The sequence below is a fragment of the Podarcis cretensis genome (genome assembly GCF_951804945.1).
Source record: "Podarcis cretensis genome assembly, chromosome: 2".
In the NCBI taxonomy this organism is placed as follows: Eukaryota; Metazoa; Chordata; class Lepidosauria; order Squamata; family Lacertidae; genus Podarcis; species Podarcis cretensis.
The window spans coordinates 11,909,011-11,928,330 of record NC_137171.1 but is presented as its reverse complement, the minus strand read 5'-3'; the positions used below and the strand labels follow the sequence as shown (position 1 = coordinate 11,928,330).

The following is a 19,320-nucleotide window of genomic DNA, read 5'->3' as shown; positions in this document are numbered from 1 at the left end:
GTTGTTGCTACAATGTTGACAGCCGGCTGCCTATAAAAGCAGGCCGGCTGAGCTGTTTGCAGTCAGTTCTATTCCAGCTTACAAAATAAAGAGCTGCTTTGGAGAAATCGCTGTGTCGTCTGCTATGTCAACCCACAACTTAATAACCCAGTTCCCCAGATTACGAGACTACCGCTCTTAACCACTACACCACACTGGCTCTCAAAAAAAGCAACGCGTAGCCTCCGGAGCGCGGAGAGAGCGCTCCCTCTGCGCTTCGGAGCCTTTGTGTTGCTATCGCTGAAGCCAAGGAGCCTGCATTCACTCCATAGGATGCACACACATTTCCCCTTAATTTTTGGAGGGGAAAAAGTGCATCCTATAGAGTGAAAAATACGGTAATATTCCTAGAGAACAATGGTGCAGTTGATGCCAGGTTGTGGCTCCAGAAGCAAATCCATCTCTCTCTCGAATAATTTATTTTAGGAGGCAAAATTAGACCAGGCCGCTTCAGGCACAGGTGGAAAAATCTCAGGTGCTGGGTTGCTTAGACGCCAAAGGATTAGATGCTGGCCCTCAGGAAAACCTTTAGGGCAGGCATCCCCAAACTCGGCCCTCCAGATGTTTTGGGACTAAAATCCCATCATCCCTGACCACTGGTCCTGTTAGCTAGGGATGATGGGAGCTGTAGTCCCAAAACATCTGGAGGGCCGAATTTGGGGGTGCCTGCTTTAGGGGAGGGGTCACCCAACCTTTTTGGACCAGGGGGCACATTTTGAATTCTGAGCAGCTGGAGGCACCAGTCACAAAATGGCTGCTATGAGAAGCTGTTGCATAATGCAACATGGTTGCCACGGGCAACGTATAACACAAAATTAGAGAAGCCTTTTCCGTAATTGTACTTCCATATGAGAAAAGGCTTAACTTGTTGAATTTCTTTCTTAAAATTAAGAGAGAAGCAGCAAAAGTGCATTAAATGGGAGGGGAAAACACCAGCTCTTTAGGACCCTAGAGATTCCTACTGGCTGGTGGCCAAACAATTTATTCATCAATCATAGCTGTGACTTCACTATTGGCTAAATAAACCAATTGGCAGGAGCAGCCAAGCTTATTCATTTCATAGAAACTGCTTAGAAGGGTATCCACATGTTCTACTTCATTTCTAGGGGGGCTAGAGATTTCCTTAAAAAAATAAGGAGAAAAGCTTAGAGTCTGGGGGCCCTACTTGGGCCCTTGGGATTTGGGGGCAGGGTGGTGGTGGTTTGGCACTCGGGAATGCTGAGCTAATAGATGTTTGGGTTTCTAGGATCTAAAGAGCTTTCAAGTTGTAAAAAGAAAATTAAATACATTTTTTTTTGCCACGACACTGAGTGGAGATGGGGATTGGTACGTATAATTGGGCATGCAAAACGAGGCAGGGTGGCGGGGAGACTGACCAGGAGTCTCTGGCGCTGCCTCCTCTTCATCGCAGAGAATAGATTCACTCCATTTCTCGTCGGCCACTTTCTCCAGACGCTCTTCAAGGCGTCGTATGTATACCAGCAGCTCCTGAGGGGCAGGGAATCGGGAAAAGGTCAGCACCAACTTCCAGAAAGAAACCAGGTAGGAGGCGTCACTCCACCCACCTTCTATTAAAGACCCTTCCCATACACCTCCCACATTCTAGGTTCAAGTTCTTCTTCTTCATCATCATCATCATCATTATTATCTTTATTGCATTTTTTAAAAATTACAGAGAAAGCATAAATTAAGCATTACATCCAGATATCCAAAAAGAAAAAAAAAATACAAAAGAAAAGAAAAAATATAGAAAGAAAATAAAAAGAAAAAAGGAGGGGGAAAGAAAATTGATAAACAATAAAAAACGAAAAAGAATTAGTCAAGAACACAAAATTGTTCAAAAGATACAAACACTAATTTGAATGTTCTACAGGTTCTCAGAAAGAAATACATTTTAAATCCTTCTTTTCATTCTATCTTTACAGTCACTTTCTTTCTGTTCCAGAAAACTAGTTTGAATCCCTGCTATATTAGTTGACTTCCCTCTACCTCTTTGCGGCTTCAACACTTCTCTTAAGTGACAAATATTCTGTATTCGTGTATTAAAACCAGTTTTTCCTATTATATCTGTGAAATTAATCTAAGCACAACCAAATATTGCTTTTGGAACCATATTTTGTCAGGTAGTTTTTAAAGCAATCCCATTCCTTTTTTACCTTGTCACCTGACTGATCTCTTATTAATTCTGTCATTTTGGCTAGTTTGAGGTACTCGCATAACTTTAATTGCCACTCGTCTTGTGTTGGTATTAACTCACTGTTCCACTATTTTGCTATTAGCATTCTGGCCACTGTTGTCGCATGAAGAAACACTCTTTTATTTTAATTTGGGATGCTAATTGTTAGAATTCCTAATAGGAAAGCTTCAGGTTTTCTTAAAAATGTGTGTTTTAGTATTCTTTTTAGTTCCTCATAGATCATGTCTCAAAAATTTATTAAGGGACATGTCCACCACATGTGGAATAAGGTTCCTTCATTTTGTTTACATCTCCAACACATATTGCTGTTCTTTTTATTTATTTTTGCTAACTTGGATGACAATAACAACAATATGTGTTGGGAGATGGAAACAAAATGAAGGAACCTTATTCCACATAATAATAATAATAATAATAATAATAATAATAATAATAATTTATTATTTATACCCCGCCCATCTGGCTGGGTTTCCCCAGCCACTCTGGGCGGCTTCCAACAAAACACTAAAATACAATAACCTATTAAACATTAAAAGCTTCCCTAAACAGGGCTGCCTTCAGATGTCTTCTAAAAGTTTGGTAGTTGTTGTTCTCTTTGACATCTGGTGGGAGGGCGTTCCACAGGGCGGGTGCCACTACCAAGAAGGCCCTCTGCCTGGTTCCCTGTAACTTTGCTTCTCACAGTGAGGGAACCACCAGAAGGCCCTCGACGCTGGACCTCACTGTCCGGGCAGAACGATGGAGGTGGAGACGCTCCTTCAGGTATACTGGACCGAGGCCATTTGGGCTTTAAAGGTCAGCACCAACACTTTGAATTGTGCTCGGAAACGTACTGGGAGTCAGTGTAGGTCTTTCAAGACCAGTGTTATGTGGTCTCGGCGGCCGCTCCCAGTCACCAGTCTAGCTGCCGCATTCTGGATTAGTTGTAGTTTCCGGGTCACCTTCAAAGGTAGCCCCACGTAGAGTGCATTGCAGTAGTCCAAGCGGGAGATAACCAGAGCATGCACCACCCTGGCAAGACAGTCTGTGGGCAGGTAGGGTCTCAGCCTGCGTACCAGATGGAGCTGGTAAACAGCTGCCCTGGACACAGAATTGACCTGCACCTCCATGGACAGCTGTGAATCCAAAATGACTCCCAGGCTGCGCACCTGGTCCTTCAGGGGCACAGTTACCCCATTCAGGACCAGGGAGTCCTCCACACCCGCCTGCCTCCTGTCCCCCCAAAACAGTACTTCTGTCTTGGCAGGATTCAACCTCAATCTGTTAGCCGCCATCCATCCTCCAACTGCCTCCAGACACTCACACAGGACCTTCACCGCCTTCACTGGTTCTGATTTGAAAGAGAGGTAGGGCTGGTGGACATGTCCCCAAATCAAGTTCTGTGTTCAAGTTCTAGTCATGGGCTGTGGGCAGCATCCAGCGAATGTGACCCGTCAGCGCAAGCATTTCCCCTTGCACAACGGGACTTTCCCCTCTCCTCCCCCCACACTCATCCCATGCCCTCCCCTGCAAGGGCAACCCCTAGAACAGATTTAGGGGTGTGTGTGAGGGCAGGGAGTCCCCCTGCACAAGAGTAAACCCTCATGCAGATGGGGGCCACGATGTCATGCTAGGCTGGACGCAACCCACGGTTTCCTTTCCCCTCTTTCTCAAACTCGTGCTTTCTGGTTTCTTTCCCCCTCTTCTGCAAGCTTTCCGAGACGGCTTCTCACCAACCTGCTTTTCGGCTTGGAGCTGCTCTTTCTCCTTCTGGGCAACCTGCAGCGCAGCTCTTAGCTCTCGCAGTTCCCGGCGGCTCTCAGAGACCTGCACCTGATGGAGCAAAAGCGAGTGTTTGCACATTCCAGAATATTATTCCACCCCCCAATAATATTTATTGAATTTCATACAAACACATTACTTCAATAAAACAAAAACAAGAAAAATAATAGTAAAAGAAAAAAGTGAAATAATACAAACCTAGCAAATAATAACCAAGAATACAGCCACATACACAAATACAATAAAACTTGATTAGTTAGTTAAGCTTCCAGCTTCATAAACATATTACTTGACTTCCTCTAATCTCTTCCATCTGAATTGAATGTAGCAGTTTTGCAATATCATTATATCGGTTATAATCAAATTTCTTAACTTTTCTTATTGTTCTATTTCTCATTTATTTATTTAATCCTAGGCCTATTTAGTTTTTTCAAGTAATTACTAATCTTTAATGTTACAATATTTCTTCAAATAATCTTTAAATTTCTTCCAGTCTTCTTGATATTCCTCTTCTTTCTGGTCGCGGATTCTCCCAGTGAGATCAGCTAGCTCCATTAAGGTCCATCATCTTCATCTGCCTGCACATTCCAGAATATTAAGGCAATGGGTGGGATGCAGGGCAGGGCAAGTGGTGAGCCAGGGAACTGGCTGTGGAGCCAAATATCCAATCTGCAGAGCCTTACGCATCCCTAAGGCTTCGGCTGTTTTCAACTATGAGCCAGACCTCACCCCTCTCCAACAAATGCCCCCTAAATACCTGCTGTTAAAGGTAAAGGTACCCCTGCCCGTACGGGCCAGTCTTGACAGACTCTGGGGTTGTGCGCCCATCTCACTTAAGAGGCCAGGGGCCAGCGCTGTCCGGAGACACTTCCGGGTCACGTGGCCAGCGTGACATCGCTGCTCTGGCCAGAGCCAGAGCCGCACACGGAAACGCCGTTTACCTTCCCGCTGGTAAGCGGTCCCTATTTATCTACTTGCACCCGGAGGTGCTTTCGAACTGCTAGGTTGGCAGGCGCTGGGACCGAGCAGCGGGAGCGCACCCCGCCGCAGGGATTCGAACCGCCGACCTTTCGATCGGCAAGCCCTAGGCGCTGAGGCTTTAACCCACAGCGCCACCTGCGTCCCTAAAAAATACCTGCTGTTACGTTCCTCCTATTGGGATCTGACCCTCTTTCCTTAGATTTCAAATGTTCGGGAGCGAGTGTCAATCCCTTTGGAGCCAAAACGACAGCATCCACACAAAAGAGGGAGGCGCCAGCAAACTTGGGTGATGGGGACCCCAAGGCTTGTAGAAGTACAATGGTTTTTTGTTTTGTTTTTAAATTCAAAACCCCTAAAGGGGAAAGGCAAGAAAAGCTTCCCAGTAGAGTACAGTGGTACCTCAGGTTCAGAACTTACAGTGGTACCTTGGGTTACAAACACTTCAGGTTACAAACGCTTCAAGTTACAGACTCCGCTAACCCAGAAATAGTACCTCGGGTTAAGAACTTTGCTTCAGGATGAGGACAGAAATTGTGCTCCGGCGGTGCAGCGGCAGCGGGAGGCCCCATTAGCTAAAGTGGTACCTCAGGTTAAGGACAGTTTCAGGTTAAGAACGGACCTCCAGAACGAATTAAGTTCTTAACCCGAGGTAGCAGTGTAATTCATTCCAGAGGTCCGTTCTTAACCTGAAACCATTCTTAACCTGAGGTACCACTTTAGCTAATGGGGCCTCCCGCTGCCGCGCGATATCTGTTCTCATCCTGAGGTAAAGTTCTTAACCCAAGATACTATTTCTGGGTTAGCGGAGTTTGTCACCTGAAGCGTCTGTAACCTGAAGCGTCTGTAACCCAAGGTACCACTGTATAATGTATCTGATGCGGGCTTTGCAAATTGGTAAGGACACTGCGTTGTATTGAACCAACCTTGACTCAGAAAACACACATGGAAATTAATGGACCTGAGTTGGTGACACTAACAATAAACAAGGGCAAGTAGTTTCTACTGGCGGGTGTTAGGTGCTGTATAATGAAACCATCAGAACTCAAAGGAATTATTATTTTTCTCCTGCCCAGGGCAATGGGGACCCCCCCCCAACTCCCTCAGGGCCCCAATTTACCAGACTGGAGTCACGTTCCTGTGCCAACTCCAAACGCAACACCTGGCGCTGTGCCCGCTCTTCTTGCAGGCTCTTCTCCAGGCGTAGCACTTCGGCGCTCAGCTTCAGGATCTTGTCCTTCTCTGCCTGCCGAGACCACAGGGTTGCACTGAATGGGTGGGGAGGGGCTGGATGGGACTCCTCCGCACCCCATCCCTCAATGCAGCAAACTAATCATGCATTAGTTTTGGAATCATTTTGGGGGGTGTATGGAATCCACAAATCGGAGGGAAAATCGTGCCAACATTTAAAACACACAGTTCCAAAGTCAAATATATATATATACACACAGTTAAAAAGTCCAGTATATCTGAAGGAGCGTCTCCACCCCCATTGTTCTGCCCGGACACTGAGGTCCAGCGCCGAGGGCCTTCTGGCAGTTCCCTCACTGCAAGAAGCCAAGTTACAGGGAACCAGGCAGGGGGCCTTCTCGGTAGTGGCGCCCGCCCTGTGGAACGCCCTCCCACCAGATGTCAAAGAGAACAACAACTACCAGACTTTTAGAAGATATCTGAAGGCAGCCCTGTTTAGGGAAGCTTTTAATGTTTGATGTATTACAGTATTTTAATATTTTTTTGGAAGCCGCCCAGAGTGGCTGGGAAAGCCCAGCCAGATGGGCAGGGTATAAATAATAAATTATTATTATTATTATTATTATTATTATTATTATTATTATTATTATTATTTCAAAAACGTGATTTCTACAAGTAACACGGGAGATGACAGAATGTGCCTCCCATTCATTCCCTGCATTTAAAACGTAGCTTTAGTTTGCAAATCAGATTGTCTAGTGCAGCATACTTGGAAATGTTTATTCACATCTCCGTATCCCTTATAGGGAAGAAGTAACTTGGGGGAATATTTCATGTTTGAAAACACAGAACGCCGAGTTTCCTGATTCCCTACCTCCACCCTGAACATTGGCTTGCCATCAGAATCCCTGTACAAAGAATGACTGACTCCCATCTTCAAATATCTCAAGGACTGTCACATGAAAGAGGGAATAAGCTTGTTTCCTCCTGCTCTGGAGGGTAGGACTCGAACCAATGGCTTCAAGTTCAAAGAAAGGTGATTCCGACTAAACATTAGGAAAAGCCTTCTGACAGTAAGAGTTGTTTGACAGGGGAACAGTCTGTTAGAATTCCTACTTCATGACTGCAGTCATGGGATTTTTGTCTTTCACATGACGGTATATGTTTTGACTCCACAGAGTGGGAAGTGATGGAGACAGGATGTTTGTGTTACTGTGTTCCGTGAAGTGGGACTATTGTCCTTTGTTCTCTCTCTTTGCTGCCTGATGCTAGAGAGAGAGGGAGCCATGTTGCAGTGCTCCGTGTGTGTTTATATGTACAGTGGTGCCCCGCAAGACGAACGCCTCGCAAGACGGAAAACCCGCTAGACGAAAGGGTTTTCCGTTTTGGAGGCGCTTCGCAAAATGAATTTCCCTATGGGCTTGCTTTGCAAGACGAAAATGTCTTGCGAGTTCCTGCGGGGTTTTTCCCCCTCCCCCCCTTTTCCTAAGCCCTAAGCCGCTTAACAGCTGATCTGCTGATAAGCCGCTTATCAGCTGATCCGCTAAAAGCCGCTAAACCGCTAATAGCGCTAATCCGCTAAGCTGTCAATGGGCTTGCTTCGCAAGACGAAAAAACCGCTATATGAAGAGCCTCACGGAACGGATTAATTTCGTCTTGCGAGGCACCACTGTAAATAAAGTAGATTAGCCAAAATGCTGAGTTGCTGAGGTCTGTTACGCAACTGCGCAAACTCTGCGGATCCCTAAGTGTGCCAGTGTCGGTTGGCATCGGTCACTGTGATGTTTAGGCAGAAGAAAGCCTTTGAAGCTCCCGAATGATCAACCAGGAGGGAGGGAACATGCCAGTTGGGGATGTGTCTCTACCAGGGTCCTACTCGTGTGTAGGCCGAGCTCCTGACACGGAGGCTGTGGACTCTCCTTCCTTGGAGGTTTAAAAGCAGAGGTTGGATGGCCATCTGTAATGGATGCTTTAGTTGAGATTCCTGCATTACAGGGGGTTGGACTAGATGACCCCTGGGGTACCTTCCAACTCTACAATTCTATGATTGAATCTGTGTATGCTACGTTCCACTTCATCCATGGCACTTTACCCCTTTTCCCACTAAAAACAGAAGACAATGCTGAATGCGTGCTTGAAGCAGGTAGCAGCTCTTGGGCCAAGGATGCTTCCCTGACCTCCCATCCCTGGCAAAGGACAGGCTGAGGCTCTCGCCAAAATCTCACGAGATCTCATGCACTCTGCGAGATCTCACTGGAACCTGTCGTGGTCACTGCTGCTTTGCAGGTGCCACTGCGCAACCCAGGTAAGGGAGGCTTCAGCAGGCGTGGGGTAGCGGCAGCAGGGTGGGGTAGCGGCAGCAGGGTGGTGTGGCAGCTCCCCTCTTTGCCTCAGGTGGCAAAATGGGACGCAGCGCCCCTGATCACCAGTGTCGCTGCAACTTACTGAGATGGAAAAGGGAGATGTCAACATGGTGCAGATGCACCGGGGAACCAACTCAGAACTTCCAAGGGTGAGTTTGCACTGCGCTGACCTTCATCCTCCCTCATCTCCCTCCCGGGAAGCCAAAGTGATAGGGTTTACCATCAGTTACTAAGCACGACTGGGGAACCTGGGGTGGCTCAAACAAACCTCCATGCTCTGCAGCAGTGTAGCCTTTTCCTTCCACCACTGCCCTTTGCCCTCTTTCCACTTGAGAGTCATGTCAGCCAGCTTGATGTTGATCTCGGCTGCCTCCAGGCGGCTCTTGTGCAGATCAGAGATGGTGCGGTCCCGGATGGAGGCCACGCTGGCCAACTCTTCCCCCAAGAGAGCCACTTTCTGCTGGCTGGCAGCCAGAACGTCCTGCGTGGAGCGCAGCTGTTCGCACAGAGAGTCCATCTGCACCTGAGAAGAGACAGGATGGGGCATGAGTGGGGCAAGGGAGGCAATGAGGGGATGCGTGGGTAGGGATGAGCCCATATGACCTCCCAGAATTCTCCATGCTACTTTTGGGAAGGGTGGCAGCTCAGTGGAACAGTATTCGCTCTGCAAGCAGAAGGTGCCAGATTCAATCTCCAGGTAGGGCTTGGATCATATCCCATCTCAAACCCTCTAGAGCTGCTGCCAGTATAACTGATGTGTAGGTTTGTGGATTTTGGGTTTGATGGAGTGGGGAGGTGAAGTTCTCCAACAGGCTTTCCATGAATCTTCTCTTCTGACAAAGTTGGACTCACTTCATGTTGAATGGAACTGTTTACAGTTGGTTTCCATTGGTGGGTGAAGTGGGCAAAGAGAGATAGGACTGGAAGGAGCAGGGGGCCCAGCTTATTGCTTCCTTCAACACTATTAAAATAATACTGAATGATTATTAAAACACAGTTGCTGCCAAAATATATGGTGAAATTATGGAGGCCATTTTGCGAAACATTCTCTAGGGAAGGATTGGCGTTCTGCCAATGGTTTGGGAGCAGCATGAAAAATAATAATAAAAAAAAACCTGTCAGAAGTTTTCTCTCTTTTGGCAAAAAATCAGCCATACCCTATTATGGGATGTCTTGCCTGTAGCGAGGCCTCGTGGGAACTGTGGTATAATAGCAAGTGGCCCAAACCCCTTGCAACCATCAGTGGCACTAATCAATATGCAACCTAATCCAGCGAGAGCCAATATGCTATCCCTCCAGGTGTTGTTGGGCTCCAACTCCCATCAGCCCCCAGCCAGCATGGCCAGTGGTCAGGGATGATGGGAGCTGGACTCCAAGAATATCTGAAGGGTACCATGCTGTCTATAAAAAAAGGCAAAGGAACCCTGACAGTTAAGTTCAGTCGCGAACAACTCTGGGGTTGCAGCGCTCATCTTGCTTTACTGGCCGAGGGAGCTGACGTTTGTCCACAGACAGTTTTTCCGGGTCATGTGGCCAGCAGGACTAAGCCGCTTCTGGCGAAAGCAGAGCAGTGCATGGAAATGCTGCTTACCTTCCCGCCGGAGTGGTACCTATTTATCTACTTGCACTTTGACGTGCTTTCAAACTGCTAGGTGGGCAGGAGCTGGGACCGAGCAACGGAAGCTCACCCACGTCTCAGGGATTTGAACTGCTGACCTTCTGATTGGCAAGCCCTAGGCTCAGTGGTTTAGACCACAGCGCCACCCACGTCCCACCATGCTGTCTACTCCCACCCTAATACCTCTCTCATTCCTTGTTCTCCACTGACACCCAACTCTTACAAACCCAAGACTACCACCTGACTTCTTTCCCAGAGACAAGAATCAAACCCTCCTCTTCTCTACAAGGTCTGGGGGAGCAATAGTTTATGGTGGACCAGGAGTCTATCTGGGTTTTGGGTCCGTGAGCTTCCTTATCAGGATCCAAGCCCAATTTCCAGCTATTTCCCCACTTCCCCGGTTATCTCTACCTCACCCTGTTTTGAGCTCCTCTAGAATGGGGGTAAAGGGACGCGGGTGGCGCTGTGGGTTAAACCACAGAGCCTAGGACTTGCCGATCAGAAGGTTGGCAGTTTGAATCCCTGCGACAGGGTGAGCTCCCGTTGCTCAGTCCCAGATCCTGCCCACCTAGCAGTTCGAAAGCACGTCAAAGTGCAAGCAGATAAATAGGTACCGCTCCAGTAGGAAGGTAAACAGCGTTTCCGTGCGCTGCTCTGGTTCGCCAGAAGTGGCTTAGTCATGCTGGCCACATGACCTGGAAGCTGTACGCCGGCTCCCTCGGCCAATAAAGCAAGATGAGCGCCGCAACCCCAGAGCCGGCCACGACTGGACCTAATGGTCAGGGGTCCCTTTACCTTTAGAAGGGCGGTGGGAGGGGAAAATTTGAGTGCCCACTGCTTTTTTTTATGGTTACATTCATATCCTGCCTTTTCCAGCAAGGAGCTCAAAGCTACATATGCGGTCCTCTCCCGCTCCATTTATCCTCACAACAACCCAGCGAGATATGTTGGGCTGAGGGACAGTCCCTGGCCCAAGGTCACCCAGCCTAGCTTCATGTCTGAGTGGGGACTGAAGCCCTGGTCTCCCAAGCCCAACACTGTAAACACCACTGCCTTGGAGACAGAGTGCCTTGCTGTGGTTCAGAATATTCTGCTGTCCGGCACTTACGGTGCGGCGATTAGCAGCTGTCAGCTTCTGCTGCAATTTGCTGATGTCCTCCTGCAGCCCCAGAGTCTGCGAGACCTTCTCCCCATGGAGGGTCTTTGCTTCCTGAAGATCAGAGGCCAGGCTGCGGCTCTCCTCTTCTGAGGCCTGCAGCTTTACCTGAGAAGGAGAAAGGAGGTCATAGTCACAATGTTGAGGCTGCGATACTTGCCCTTCCACTGACTCAGAGTTCCTACTCTCCGATTTGGTCTACTCAAGGACCTCATTCCCTTCTGGGAAGCCTTTTGGGGTCCACATCCCAACGGCAATAGGGCTTGGTGAGATCTAGTTTTCAACACTGTGATTTATCACCAGCTAAACATACCAATATATCATGTTGTCTAAAATAAGAATGGAGCTATGCAGACGCGAACAGTAGGGCTGGGTGATATTTGGTTTCCAACTTCGTTAAACATCGCAATAGACTCATTTTTAACAATGTCTGGAAAAAGGATGGAGCTGGTTTTCAACTTTGTGATATATCACCAACTAAACATCACGATATACTGATATATTACAATGTCTGAAATAAAGATGGAGCTATGTAGAGGCATGGGCTGGCTTCACAGTTTTCGCACGTTGTGATTTTTGCATAGCACACACAAACATCATGTATTGCCAGATCAAAAATTATGAAACGAATATCATTATATGGACTTGTAACCAGTTTTGGATGTTATATTGGTCAGCCCTAACACAGATCCTGATTTGCGATATATTCCCAGGTCAAAAACTATGAAACCAATATATCAATATGGAGTTCAAATCGGTTTTGGATGATATCTCGATATATCGCCCAGCCCTAGTGGGCAGGTCCAGAGGCAAAGAACAACTGACACTAATTTTACCTTTTACCTAGTAGGCTAGCACCCCACTCTGTCCTCCACCCAGGGAAGAAAGGATGCATTCTAGCCAGGCAGAAACACTCAAGGGCCAGCGAGGGGTGTGGCCTGGAGGGAGCTCTGAGGGCCAGGCAGAGAGGCCCCGGGGCCACATTTGGCCCACACGCCTGAGATTTAGCACTCACCTGGTACTGCTCCTTCTCCGCATTCTCCTCTTTGAGCTGGTTGTGAATCTGCTCCTGTTCACGCAGCAGAGACTTGACAGTATCTTTCATTCTGGGGCCCAAAGGGAGAAAGGAGAGGGTGGGGTGAGAAGCAGTGGACCTACTCAGCTTGTGGGCCAGAGTATGAACCAGGCTGAAAAAAGAATTAGCACCCTCTGAAGGACTCAGCTCAGTTTGTAAGCCATAGTGGAGGCCGCCAACTGTGATGGTGGGCAGGTAAGCTTAGGGAATTACATGGTAAGGTGAAGGTGACCCAGAAACTGCAATTAATCCAGAATGTGGCAGCCAGACTGGTGACTGGGGGCGGCCGCCGGGACCACATAACACCGGTCCTGAGAGATCTGCATTGGCTCCCAGTATGTTTCCGATCATGATTCAAAGTGTTGGTGCTGACCTTGAAAGCCCTAAACGGCCTCGGCCCAGTATACCTGAAGGAGCATCTCCACCCCCATCGTTCAGCCCGGATGCTGAGGTACAGCTCTGAGGGCCTTCTTGGTAGTGGCGACCGCCCTGTGGAACGCCCTCCCATCAGATGTCAAAGAGATAAACAACTACCTGACATTCAGAAGACATCTTAAGGCAGCCCTGTTCAGGGAAGTTTTTAATATTTAACGCTGTACTGTTTTTAACACTTGATTGGGAGCCGCCCAGAGCGGCTGGGGAAACTCAGCCAGATGGGCGGGGTATAAATAATAAATTATTATTATTATTATTATTATTATTATTATTATTATTATTATAGTACCATGTCAACTAGGCCATATGGCACCAGACATTGAGCCATGACCCTCACCTGTCTAACTCTGTCTCTCTTTGCAGCATCTTCTCACCCATGGCCTGGATGTCACCCTCCAGCTCTCGGATTCGGGCCACGTGCTCAGCTTCTTGGAGGCTTAGTGTATCTCTCTGCTCGGATACTTCCGCAAAAGAATTCGATAATTCCTGGTAGCATGGGGAGATGGAGGAGTGAGCAACATTCATGGCATTGGGTGGATGCTTAAGACATAACACAATACTTCTGCTAATGTGTGTGTGGCAGAAAACCTGGTAGTTCCAAGGAAGGAAACACAGCCTACAGGCATGGGTAGTATCTGAGCACAAGGCAACCATCACGTAAATTCTTCCTACTTCTTTTCTACACCCTGAAATCTATACCTCCCTTTTCAGTGGCTTCTCAGCACATTTCCATTTATTTATTTGCTCATTTCTTTAGGTTGCTGCTACTCCTCTTTGCTATTTCTTGTCTACAGTGACATCACTATGCAACTAAAGCTGATTGGTTAGGTGGTGTCTGGCTAGGTGGCATTGTGACACCATTCTGTCCACTCTGAATCCCTGACTGGATGGGATCAGCCCCAAGAAGAAAAAGAATCAGGAGCTAGCATGACAGTGATGCCAAGATGAAAGGGTAAGATGAATGGATCAGAGTGGAACTAGATGGGCAGCTTCTATTTTTTAAAAAAGACTATCATAATCTATCATATCAGTGGTGTAGCGTGGGTTGCTGGCTCCCGGGGCAAGGCAAGTATTACACCTACTAACCTGCGGTTATTGTCAGGGCTGGGGCAGTGTTGGTCATGGTGGTGGGGAAGGGTGTTCCCAGCAGGGAGAGGGAAGCTGGGGAGGGGACAGCTGAGGCAGCCATATTATTATTATTATTATTATTATTATTATTATTATTATTATTAATAATAATTTCATGACATTTTTACACCACTTGGTTGCTAAACATACCTCTCAAAGTGGTTTGTTTTTCTTTTGAAATTTGTGGCGTGCGCCCTCCCCGCAATTTTGCACCTGGACAACAGTCCCTCGTGGGCCCCCCCCCGCTACACCACTGCCCCAGCTATCTGAAGAGCAATAACTACTCTGATGTCTTTAAATCAAATAACTTTTTCATTTTTTCCAGGCTTTATAACGTCCGTTGATTCATTTTACTTGGACTAGTTTGGTGTTATTTTCACAGATCAGATGCTTTTATTTTGTGTATTAGGTACTTCATGGCATTTAAAACATTTTAACGTTCAAAGTGCTTGAAGGGCAGTGCATAAATCTTAAACGAATGAAGGAATGAATCGCACGAGCCATTCCACTGGGAGACAGACGGTGACATTGTGAGGAGTTGCCCATGTCTAACAAAGGGGCTATGACAGGCAGACCCTTCTGAAAATTTAGCAAATTTCAGCTGAAGGTTCTTTGACCTGCCTTGAAATGAACCTCAGGGCAGGAGAACAGGGCACAATTCTCCTCTGGCCCTGAGTAGCTTTGGGGACCCGGAGAGATTGAGAATTCCCAGATCGCTGGGCTTCCTCTCTTGCCTTGTACTGTGCAGCCAGCTTGGTGTGTTCATCCCGAAGTGTGCCCAGGACTGCTTCCAGCTCCGCCACACGGCTTCTCAGCTCTTGAACCTCATCCTTCAGGCGGCACGACTCCTGCAGCAGGGCTCCTTGCTCCTGCCGGCTCTCTTCCAACTGCGTCTGTGAAGGATATAAGGAGAAACACCCGCGAGGCTTCATTAGAGGCCAGGGAACATGTTTAGCAGACTTGATTAAGCCGCTACCTTAAAGTCACCATCCCTGTGTTGCTATCACACAGGGTTGGAATTGAGAGATGGCTCAGAAGAAACAGCATGACAGAGCCCCTCTGGGCTGTTAACTGATGAGCAGAAAGAAACTTTCTGCTGGTTGTCAGGCAAGGCCTTTTTCCACCTGCCTTGCCCCACCCTCCACCCCTGGAGCCTTTCCTAGACCAGTGTTTCCCAACCTTGGGCCTCCAGCTGTTTTTGAACTACAATTCCCATCATCCCTGACCACTGGTCTTGCTAGCTAGGGATGATGGGAGTTGTAGTCCAAAAACATCTGGAGGCCCAAGGTTGGGAAACACTGTCCTAGACCATGACTTTGAGGACAGCAGAAGGAGCTGGGAAGAGAGAAGCTCAGGGATTTTTACACACACACACACACACACACACAGAGTCATACATTGGGTTACAGATGCTTCAGGTTGTGTTTTTTTGCGTTACGGACATGCCGAAAACCTGGAAGTACCGGAACAACAACACTGCGGGTTGCGAACACTGCAGGTTGCGAACATGCTTCCTGCACGGATCACGTTCGCAACCCAAGCATCCACTGTATATATTTATACGCTGTGTGTCCTTTCCCCCTCAATTTGATTCTTTTGCATGGTTTTGTGGTATTTTATGCATTGTGACTTGTTTTTAGTGATTATTGTAATGGTTCAGTGTAAACTGTTTAATTATTTGCCGATATTTCATTTTACTATTTACAATTACATTCTAATGGATTGTTGCATATTGCTTTTATTTGATACAGGCTGTTTATTTTAAAGTTATGCTTTCATCATGGCTTTTTTTGTATCAGATCAGGTTGTTGTTAGGTGTGTGATCTTTGCTGTCTCTTTTGTTGTTTCCAGAGCTTGTAAACCGCCTTGAATACAGTAATTTAGAAAGGCGGTATACAAATTAAAAGTGAAATGAAATGGGAAAAATAGACTTGAAGGGGCAGATATGTGAGTGCTCTAAATTTATTAAAAGAGACACACACACCACTGCTGGACATGGAAATCAGAGAGAAGAAGATTAGCGTAGTCTTTTACTAGACAAATTAGCTTTCCATCTACAGGGAGAATTCAAAGATGCAGTTCCCCTCCTGCAGACCGATGTGGTACAGTTTGGGAAAGACCGTACCATGTTGTTTTCAAGGCCAAGTCATTATTTTAGTGTTGGGAAACCTGTGTGGATTTTACTGGGCTCCCAGCTCCCATCAGCATTGAATGGTACAGCCAAGGGCTAGGGATGATGGGCATTGTTGGGCAAATGATCCACCAGGCTGAACCGTCAGGGGGCTTCTGAAATTCAGGGTGTTGCTTGGGAGTACGTTACCTCCAGAAGGGCAGCCTTGGGAACCACCAGCAACATGTCGGTGCCCCCACCGTCATCGCTCGCCTCCTCCAGAGTGACGAGCTCATCCATGGGCCGCGGCTCGCTGAACTGGAAAGGGGAGCTTTGACCACGCACCTCCCCACGGCGATCCACATAGCGGAACTGGTACTGCTGGGGGCCTGGCTTAGGCAGGTAGCTGGCTGTAAACACAACAAATGGGTTTGTTTACTGATCTGTGTTACGTACAGTCTGAAGAAAGCAAAATGGTTGACACCGCAGCAAAGGAAAGAAATGAGGCTCTTAAGCAGGGGTCAGCAAACTTTTTCAGCAGGGGGCCGGTCCACTGCCCCTCAGACCTTGTGGGGGGCTGGACTATATTTTGGGAAAAAATAAATGATGCAAGAGCACCATGAGCCCTAGTGGCTGCTTACCCGTGTCTTGCGAGCGGCAGGGGTTTATGGCAGAGGGACGATGAGCAGCATGCGAAAAGGCTCCGGAGAGGGGCTGCTTAAAATGGCAGCCGCTCAAGCGCAGCTGCTGCTGCTGGCACCAACAAAGCCCAGCCCCCTTCCTCCTCTAGGCAGGGCAGGGAGAAGCCAGGAGGGAGGGAGGGAGGAGGTGCCGCCACCGTGTGAGGGAGAGGGAAAGAACACGAGCACTGGCGATCCACACGGTGATTCTCAGACCGTCTGTGGGCCAGATCCATAAGGCAATTGGGCCTGATCCGGCCCGCAGGCCTTAGTTTGCCGACCCATGCTCTTGAGGAGGCATAGGCAAAATTGGCCCTCAAGATGTTTTGGGACTACAACTCCGATCATCCCTAGCTAACAAGACCAGTGGTCAGGGATGATGGGAGTTGTAGTCCTAAAACATCTGGAGGGCCAAGTTTGCCTATGCCTGCTCTTGAGGTTGGTTGGCTCCCTCTCTTGTTTGTATTTCGTGAAAACTGTATTCGATCAAAGCTGCTCTGAATTTATTTTATAAAGAGGCTTTATATAAATTTAACAGTTGTGTAACAGTAGTAGTAAAAAATATATGGTAGCACTCCTTCATTGGTCAGAATGCTTATGAGCATTCTGTGATGCCACAGCAGCTGAGCGAATGGCTATGGAGAGAACCATTTTTTTCAAAAAGGCAAAGCCTAGTATGGGAGGAATTCAACATCACGCTAAGGCAATCATTTTGTCAGGGCAAATATTTTGGCTTGCCAGATGGTAGAACCCCCCCCCTCTCCACCCCCATATGCTATTCCAGGGATTCTCCTAACTCTTCCAAGAGTCAATTTCAGGGGACAGGGGACACATGGGGGGGGGGGGAGAGAGAGAGTGGGGGAAAGCCCCCTTGGGCAAGCTACCGTTCTTGCGGAGAGTTTCCGCTGATGGAATTAATTAGCTGACTCCCATCCACATACGTGCGTGCTTTTGAACTTATGCATGGGTTTTGAAAACAAAGGACAAGACAAAATCGTTGCTCGAACCAAATGCAGCAGGCTCCTGTGGTCACCACCTGTCCCCTTCTATGATTTCTGAGTCACCTTTCTGCCTTGGACCGTTAGGTCCAGTCGCGGATGACTTTGGGGTTGCACGCTCATCTCACTCTATAGGCCGAGGGAGCCGGCATTTGTCCGCAGACAGCTTCCGGGTCATGTGGCCAGCATGGTGAACCAGAGCAGCGCACGGAAACGCCATTTACCTTCAAACCGCAGTGGTACCTATTTATCTACTTGCACTGGTGTGCTTTCGAACTGCTAGGTTGGCAGGAGGAGGGACCCAGTAATGGGAGCTCACCTCGTCGCGGGGATTTGAACCGCCAATCTTCCGATTGGCAAGCCCTAGGCTCTGTGGTTTAGACCACAGCGCCACCCCGCCTTGTTTTAGAAAAGCACAATTTAAGTATTGCTTTGGCATCTCTAGCCATGAGTAATCTGCTGCGGACCATCAGACCTCCTAACACCCACCTTGGAATTGAACGTTACAGTGAAGAAGGGCTCCTGCAGAAGCTCCTCCATCTGGAACTGTGCACCACACGAAGGTATAATAATCACGCACTGAAGAGGACTCCACCTAGTGATAAAATGTGAAGATTTTTATGGTAAAAGTAAGTGTGATTAAAAAAATGGTTAAAAATTACGATATATGTACAGTGGTACCTCGGGTTACATACGCTTCAGGTTACATACGCTTCAGGTTACAGACTCTGCTAACCCAGAAATAGTACCTCGGGTTAAGAACTTTGCTTCAGGATGAGAACAGAAATTGTGCTCCGGCGGCGCGGCGGCAGCAGGAGGCCCCATTAGCTAAAGTGGTGCTTCAGGTTAAGAACAGTTTCAGGTTAAGAACAGACTTCCGGGACTTCCGGAGGCGGCGCGTCCGGCAATGGCTGCCCTCTTCTAACTGCGAAGAGGGAGCTCCGCAGAAACGAGGCGTCCGCTACGGCGCAGCGGAGACCCACATCGGAAAACCACAGGCAGCGTAAGCCTGTGGCCGTGGGACTCGGCGGGCACCAGGAGCGCTCCCCGAAACGTAGAAGGGACCCCGTAAGAGGTCCCGGAACTTGGAAGGTGGTGCGGTGCTGTGAGTCAATCGCTCTTTCTGTGGAGTGAAGCCGCGTAGCTGCTGTCGGTGAGCGCTGTCCTCTTTTCCTGGAAACATTCGGCTTGAAACCAACAACTCGTGAGTAAGAAAAGAAAGAAAGATTTGGCAGATAAAATCTTTGCTAAATTCGGCTAAAAGCGAGAGACGAAACCAGGAAGTCCATCTCTTGCCACTGCTTAAGATCTAAAGCAAAGACTTGGATGTTTGGAGCCTTTGAAGAGGTGTTAAAGGCAATTGATTCTCACATCTGTTTAAGTTGCTGTAGGACTTAACTCTTTAAAAGTTTTATTCTGATTATGAACTGTGTTGTACCTGCCCTGCTGCATTTACAAATTGACAAGGAATCCCAGGCAGTCGGACTGCCTAGATAACAGAACTGTCAGATTGCAAGATTTTGACATTTTGTTGCTGGAGCTATTATTTGCTGAGCTTTACTGGAACTGTTGCATTGCACTGCTACATCCT

The 19,320-nt window shown here is 47.8% G+C and overlaps 1 protein-coding gene across 3 annotated transcripts in view; it reads right to left on the bottom strand.

Annotated features, from left to right (window-relative positions):
- Window positions 1–19,320, bottom strand: part of CALCOCO1 (calcium binding and coiled-coil domain 1) — a 47,711-nt gene that overhangs the window by 9,500 nt on the left and 18,891 nt on the right. For all 3 annotated transcript variants that reach the window (XM_079966693.1, XM_079966692.1, XM_079966694.1), the window contains exons 3-12: window positions 18,219–18,324; window positions 16,262–16,461; window positions 14,676–14,834; window positions 13,151–13,299; window positions 12,319–12,409; window positions 11,256–11,411; window positions 8,798–9,052; window positions 6,096–6,221; window positions 3,953–4,048; window positions 1,416–1,527 (exon numbers count right to left, since the gene is read on the bottom strand). In XM_079966693.1, coding sequence (XP_079822819.1) covers window positions 1,416–1,527; window positions 3,953–4,048; window positions 6,096–6,221; window positions 8,798–9,052; window positions 11,256–11,411; window positions 12,319–12,409; window positions 13,151–13,299; window positions 14,676–14,834; window positions 16,262–16,461; window positions 18,219–18,324 — 1,450 coding nt within the window. The remainder of the gene's footprint in view (window positions 1–1,415; window positions 1,528–3,952; window positions 4,049–6,095; window positions 6,222–8,797; window positions 9,053–11,255; window positions 11,412–12,318; window positions 12,410–13,150; window positions 13,300–14,675; window positions 14,835–16,261; window positions 16,462–18,218; window positions 18,325–19,320) is intronic.